Here is a 7,295-nt window from a genome sequence, read left to right as displayed (position 1 = left end):
ACATTAAAATTACCAGTTTAAAATAAAATAGAATAAAAAATACAAATGTTATTAATTGACTAAATAGAATCTAGAACAGAATAATAACAATTACCACAAACATACAAACCCCAACTCAAACGCAGAGAAAAATGAATTAGTTAAAGAAGAAAGAAACAAGGTAAAGATAAACAAGGCAGAAAGAGCCCAAAGCTATTGTTAGAATTAGGTAAATCCTTCCATCGACGAGGAATCACAGAAAAAAACAATCCCGACTGTAACCTCTTAGTGTTGATGGAAGGCCAACATAGCAGACGCTCATCAGAGGACCGCAGTGGACGTGAGGGGATGTAGACCTGGATCATGTAATTAAGATAGCAAGGTGCAGATCCAGTAAGTGTCCTATACGTCAGAGTAAAGGATTTGAGTTCATTTCTGGCTGCTGTAGGAAGAGTATGCTGCAAATAAAGAGTAGGCCAATTCCACGGAAAATGGACTTTTTTTCACATCCATAATGCCAGTGAAATGCCTTGGCATTTGTATGATGTGAATGATAACATTCATTTTTTGTGCATTTTTTCTCATGTACATTCTCTAGCCAAAAATAACAAATGCTCAAATTTCATGTAATCATTCACATCATGCCATACCATCACATTTTATCGGCGTTATGGATGTCACAAAATTTTTTCCATGGAATTGCCCAGTAGCTACAGTAACAGAGGAGTTACACAGGTGTTCATGCATACATACATACATACATACATACATACATACATATATGTATATACACACATACATTCATACATACATACATACATACATACATACATACATAAGTATTGTATGTACTGTACATACCGTTCATACATGCATACATACATATTTCTGAATAGATTTAGGTTAATCACTAGATGTGCACTGAATGAGATGTCATGCACATTCATATCTGATTATATGATTTTTGATTGAATCTTTTTGATATCAGAATGCTGTTTAGTTCTGTCTTTATTCAGGTGGAGTTAATCACATGATGCTTGTTTGGTGTCCAAATTAAGGTTAAAGTATTTCTATGCTAAATTACACAAACATATTTCAGCATTGATAATTTACTCTGAGGTCCGGTAAATTTGAAGGTACTTTAGAAACACAGTTTATCACTTATTATTCAGTTATTTTCTGGTGTTACATATTTTTGAAACATATTTTCTACAGTGAACATTTTCGATAAAAATCCCTTGCAATATATTTTTGATATTGTGTTATTAACCCCTAATTGTGAGATTAGTCTACTCTGCTCCAGTATAAATTGAAACTTCAGGTCTATTTCAGGTTGATATTTAGACCTTTCTGGTTCATATATTATGCTTATGGGTCTATCTCTAACACTAAAATATCTTGGGTGTGCAGGACTATGGATAATAAATTAGGATTATGGACATTGAATATTCAAGACCTGGTGAAGTCAAGTTTTTCCAGTGTTCATAACATAATCCTCATGAAAGATTATGCATTGCACTTTGATTTAATGGGAGCAACTTGACAGCATTTTAAGGATTGACTCTTAGATACCATTTTAGATTGTGTGTATGAAACAACAGGGTCACGGATGAGAAAGATAAAGTTCTTTATTTCAGTAATACTGACAGAAAAAAACACGAGATAGTAAAACCTATCCATTTAGATTTGACAAAATGCATTTGAACATTTACTCATACTAAAGGTATGGAACTTCTGTAGACTCAAAGAGGCTCAATACGGCTGATATATTTTACATTGGCAAAGTTTGGCATGATAAAAGTGTTACAGAAAAAGCATCCTAAACTTACCTACCTAATGTACCTAAACTTTAAGCATGTATTTGCTGGATAATGCAATGCAAAAATAGTTTAGTTGCTTCATGAATATTATAATAATAATAATTATAAAACCTGAGATGCATTAGCAAGTTTGAAACCTAATGGACCAAGAAAGAACCCATTAAATGTTGGTGTGGATCCGAAAAATTGGATTACCAAATCGATGGGTTCTTTCCTAAGCCACAACTCTCCACCAAGTTTCATTAATATATAGCTGCTCTTTTGAGACCCGTGATGCTCTGCTATCAATATTTCCCGACGGTACTAATGCTTTGAGTGCATATGAACAGTTCATCATTAATGCTTGGAAAATGTTTGCAAAATGATCCTTAAAAAAGAACAATGTGCCAGCTCCTCTTCTTCCACTGGTAGCTGCTGGTGGTCAGTGTTTGAGCCTAGGCAGTAATAGCCAGGTTGTCTCGGAAACAGGCAGGGTGTTGGGGAAGGCTGTAGCTGCAAAGGTCATTCATTGCTTCCAGTAGCTGCTGGCAATTCACTGCAGTGATCTGTCCAAGTGAATGACAAGAGATGAGAGTATGAAACATTCATCTGTGTCACTGATAGTTAATTATTTAACATAACATTGCTGCCTCTTGCCACGCCTTTAGCATAATGCACGCAATATAGTTATGCCATTCCTCTGGCAATATGCCTAACTCCCCAAAGTAGTTTCATGTCCGTTCTCACCTGAACAATGATTAATTTACTCTTGGCCGTGCTGAGGTCATGAAACTCCTCTCCAAAACACAGAGTGACTGTGGGGTCAGGGGCCGGGCACTGGCCCTCTTGGTACATCTGAAGTGCTGCAAGTGACAGACAAACAAACAAACGAGGCATAAGACATAGCCGAGTCCATTCAGCCTTAAAGGCAGGGAAAACGTACGCGTAAAGAAATGTACGCGTTCCAACAGCATCCTCACCTTGGAAGAACCGGCCTGTGTCAAAAATCTTGATGACAGCGTCCCGCTCCACCTTGCAGGGCCCGGGGCTGTAGTGGGCGCCCAGCCCGCTCCAGAACACGCGGCTCTGGCACAGGCGCTTGATGAAGATGCCCTCGCGGTTGGCCCGCAACAGCACGCCACGCTCCAGGTGCCCTAAGAGCTTGCGGGTCACCTGCCGCTGGCGCTCGTTCTCGATGTGTTCCGTTGACGGGAAGCGGATGTTCTGCAGGCTGTCCCCGCCATAGATCAGGCTGCTAGCTGGAGGCTGACAGGGCGAGATACGGCAGCCTTCGGGGTGGGTGGTCACCAAGCTGCCCATGGGCTTCCCAGCATAATAGAACGAGATCAGCATGTTGGAGAAGGCTGTATGGACAGAGAGAAGAGACACACAGAACAGTCAACTCTCAACTCTAAGAAAAGATTTTATAGAACACCATAGATAGTACTAGACTCTAGGAACACCATAGATAGTACTAGACTGGTTCTAGGTAGTTATAAAACATGTAAAGCAAGATTACAAAATTGTTGTTGTGTTTTTTGTATGATTCACAACTTTAATTGAGTAGGAGTACAAAAGACAGAGAAAGTGAACTCATTAAATAATATTCTAGCAAAATATAGATCATAAAATCATTGTATGTACATCATGGAACACTGGGTGTAGTACTAGCAGTGGTCAGACACATTAGAATGACACCTTTTGCAGCACTGAGGAGTTCATACATACCATAGTTGAGAGAACCAAGTGGTGCAACATCTGGGTGCACTGGAAACACTGTGAGTCATAAAGAGAGAGGCATCAGAAGACATTACTCTTCCACATTCAATCACCACCAAGGTTTTCTATTTTCAAAATAAATCTGCATAGTCTTGGTTTATTTACTGTTGGTTTATGTACTGTTTAGGTTATTATCAGTCATTGGCTTTCTGAGATACCATGACCTTTGCTGAAATGAGTGCTATTTTTAAAACGCTTCAGCCTTTGAATCAACAAAAAAAGAACATCCTCAGCCTGAGAAAAGGCAGAAGTCAAGTCAGCAACATTATAATTATTATCAAGGAAACTGGCTAATCCTTGGCATGCACGTGCTACATAGACAAGCTACTTTTAGGGTGCATAATGTTCAATTCATTTCAGAGAAGATGTACTCATTATGGAAATGATTAGAACTGGTCAAAAAGAAGAACTTAATTATTCAACTATACAGACATAGCCTTTTCAATACATTTAAGTAATTACAAAAATATGAATAATGCAGCCCGATATTTATTAAGTGAGGCCCAAAAGACACTCATAGTGTCCATTGCAGTCAGAAACTGATCAGATGGTTACCATTGTGAGAGTCCTGGTGCCACCACTCTTGAGTTGGCTGCATGTTACAAGTGTCTTCTAGGGGAGAGTGACTTCTTTTGATGAGGCCCATGTATTCATCACTGGAACACTGCATACAGAGAAAAGAAGATAATGTACAAATGTACATAATTTCACACAAAATAAGTAAACAAACAAACAAACAATCAAATCCACACTGCACCAAACAAACACTTTTCCATCAGAGTATGAAATGTAGGCCTAGTGTTACTTTTTGCAGTGAGAGGCAATACCACAAAAATAAAAAAAATACTGGAAATTACCTGATTGACATCTTTAATAAGCTCCTCTAGCTCTGCTGGACTGCATTCCATGTCTGTCACTTCACTGGAGCAACCCATGTTCATAGCTGCTAATGTACCTTTACCTGCTGAGACTGAGAGCCCGTGGGTGAGACGTTAGTGTTTGCCCTTACAAGTCTAACCCCTACTGTCATAATGAAATATTTTTCTTTTTAGACGAATAGTGTGTAAAATAAGGCACCGTGCGCCATAAGCGCACATGAGCGGCGCATAGGAGACATTGTAAACGTCACACAACAAACTTTGAGGTTGACCCTTGACTCTACTTCAAGTTGTAAAACATTCTGAGATCCTTATATACTTACTCTTCTGCTCCTCCTCTGGTACAATTCTGTAGACTTTATAAGGTTCGGAAATGTCCAGTTGCGAACGGTCAGTCACCTCCTCGAAGTCTGGGCTTTTGTTCAAAGCGCAGCGGAGCCTGGTTTTCCAAGTGGCAGGTTCAGCCTTATCCCCCTCCTTAAACTTACCCTTGAATACAGCCCAAGCCTGCAAGTGAAAAAAAAAAACAGCTTATTCAATATTTTACCACGAATTTGCTTAGAATGTAGGACAAATTTGCCAAAATTAATTTAAGGCACCTGATGCACATACATCACTGCGTCAAATATGACTGTCTTTGAATTGGCGAAAAGAAAAACAATTTTGTGCATAAAGTACCAATTTTGGACCAATGTAGGACCAGTTGCATTAACGATTTTTAAATATTAAGCACTGTCTACATAGGCTACTCTTTAAACATTAAAGGGTAGGATAAGTGAAAGTAAACAAAAGGGAAATCAAATCCGTGCTGTCGGAAACCATTCACTTAATAGCTTATGTTCTAACACTCTGGCTTTCAGATACAGCTTAACAAACTAGGCTACAAAATTAGCTAAACTCACTTTGAAGATGGAAGCGTCGATTTCTTGGTTATAGTCCTGTTTCCCAGCGTGTTTCCATGGTATTCGGAACATGGTCCGACTCTCATCCTCCCACAGCAGCCCGGGGTACTGGTTGCTGTTGATCTGCTCAACAAGCCATTGCTTCAGCCTGCGACCCCCTGTATTTAACGTCATCTGAAATTACAAACAGTAAATAATCTTTAATTAGCCATACAAAAGCTTTAAGTAACCTAGAGTTATTTAACAATTGTATACGCTCTGCAATTGATCTGCAGTGAAGCACTAATCAAATTTGGACACAAACCTTGTGAATGCTCCTGCTGTAAGTCCAAACCAGAAAACAGCACGCAAAAAGTTGCTGACTGTTCTTATGGTACCTGATGAAGAGAGTAATTGCCTGTCAAACTGGTTTCTACTTTATCGTATTCATTCACATGGAACGGGCCTGGTAGTGGTTAACTATTGGATAGATAAAAATCCTATCCAATCACAGTGTGTAGTATCCGTGACACACACTCAATCCGGAAATGGAGTTCTGCGAAGCAAGTGAGTTTACAAGAAATCACTTGGGTTAATCATGTAGCCTACTGTGTATGTAGCTTACTCAGTGGGTGTACTAGAAAAAGGCGTTTGATTACTTTATGGGAGCTTTTGAACCACGGAAGGGGGTTTCACACTTGTCAAAATGAAGACAAAGTATGCTATGCCTATTAACGTCTCATTAACACACTGGTACTTTACCTCCTTTGTGTTTTACAGTAATATTATTGCTTCATTATTTCAATCAATATTATTTGAAACTTAAATTATGAAATCCTTTTCAAAGTATGTCGGGATCAAGCTTCCTTTGGCCATAAAATGCAGCTGACTATAAGGCTACCATTTTCCAATTACTTCCCATTTACTACATGTAATTTTTCCAAGAAAATACTGGTATTCAAACACGGTGTTAAGAAAACCTGTTCACGGAGGCAACATTCTGATGAAAAGGGAAATAATTTAAATTCAGTGTTTAGTAAAAAATCGATCCCTACATCAAGGTACACGGCAATAGCCACATAATATCAATACACACATATTAAAAAATTAAATCTGTGCCATCTTTACACAAAGTCCATTTTATAGTTCACCTTAAAGTCGAAAGACTATTGGGTCACACTTTACTCAGTCCGCCCAGATGCTCAGATGCTCAGATTATCAACAAACTGTTCGCACTTTTAACTACAGCCTAATCTGGTTAATGGTTGATGTTGGGGTTTAGATTTGGTTTCAGGTGATGTTCAGTAATTATTCAACAACAATTCTATATGCTGAACTTGAATCCTAACAGATGATCTGTTAAGTCTCTGCAGACAGACAATCCAAGTAAAGTGCCACTGACTATTGTCTACAACCAATAGTCCACAATCATAACCTCTAGTTTACAACAAATAGTCTACATTCATATTGAATCATATTTTATTTTTAAATCAAAAGTTAAATCATTGTAGTAATCATTGGCCAGTCCACCTTTCTAAGCTATGCAATCCTACAGCTACCTGTGGTCAGCGTCATTTAGAAACCATTGAAAGGGGATGCTGGGAAAACAGGATCACATGTTGAAGGGCTGTAAAGGGATCTGAGTAGGTTTTGTGGTTTTCGCTCATCTCCTGCGCTTAGGTGCAACCTGTGACAAGTCCAGAGTGGGCAACAAAGACAGCTGCGCTGACCAAACACCTGCGTCTGGTGTTACACTGCCGTCACAGGGACCAAGTGCTGTGGGAGATTCAGTGAATCCTGCTGATCTCCTACTCACATCTTTCATGATTTTGCACTTCTAAATAATTGGGAATATGAAGCTGTGGATTGAAATGCATTGTACTGTAGCAAAACGTAACAGTAGCAAGAACTAGGGGGGGAAAAATCCTGGAAATCTCAGTTCTGTTTTTCATGCCAGTGAGATAAAGGAAGTCTAAGCA

At 38.9% G+C, this 7,295-nt stretch overlaps 1 protein-coding gene across 1 annotated transcript; it reads right to left on the bottom strand.

Moving 5' to 3' along the window:
- Nucleotides 1-1,589: 1,589 nt before the first annotated feature.
- On the bottom strand, nucleotides 1,590-5,779 carry irf8 (interferon regulatory factor 8). Its single transcript, XM_042060701.1, has 9 exons — nucleotides 5,642-5,779; nucleotides 5,338-5,511; nucleotides 4,759-4,942; nucleotides 4,415-4,527; nucleotides 4,113-4,221; nucleotides 3,507-3,554; nucleotides 2,759-3,142; nucleotides 2,526-2,641; nucleotides 1,590-2,344 (listed from the first exon to the last, which is right to left on the bottom strand). Exons 2-9 carry the CDS (start codon nucleotides 5,509-5,511, stop codon nucleotides 2,234-2,236), a joined length of 1,239 nt encoding a protein of 412 aa, XP_041916635.1. The 5' UTR covers nucleotides 5,642-5,779; the 3' UTR covers nucleotides 1,590-2,233.
- Between the last annotated feature and the right edge of the window lie 1,516 nt (nucleotides 5,780-7,295).

This window comes from Alosa sapidissima, chromosome 14, assembly GCF_018492685.1.
Source record: "Alosa sapidissima isolate fAloSap1 chromosome 14, fAloSap1.pri, whole genome shotgun sequence".
Classification (NCBI taxonomy): Eukaryota; Metazoa; Chordata; class Actinopteri; order Clupeiformes; family Clupeidae; genus Alosa; species Alosa sapidissima.
This window is presented reverse-complemented; position numbering and strand designations above follow the sequence as displayed.

Coding starts and splice junctions, on each gene's coding strand:
- irf8 (XM_042060701.1), bottom strand. CDS start 5,511: ATGACGTTAAATACAGGGGGTCGCAGGCTGAAGCAATGGCTTGTTGAG. Junction 4,943..5,337: donor TCGACGCTTCCATCTTCAAA/GTGAGTTTAGCT, acceptor TTTCACTTGCAG/GCTTGGGCTGTATTCAAGGG. Junction 4,222..4,414: donor TTATTAAAGATGTCAATCAG/GTAATTTCCAGT, acceptor CTCTGTATGCAG/TGTTCCAGTGATGAATACAT.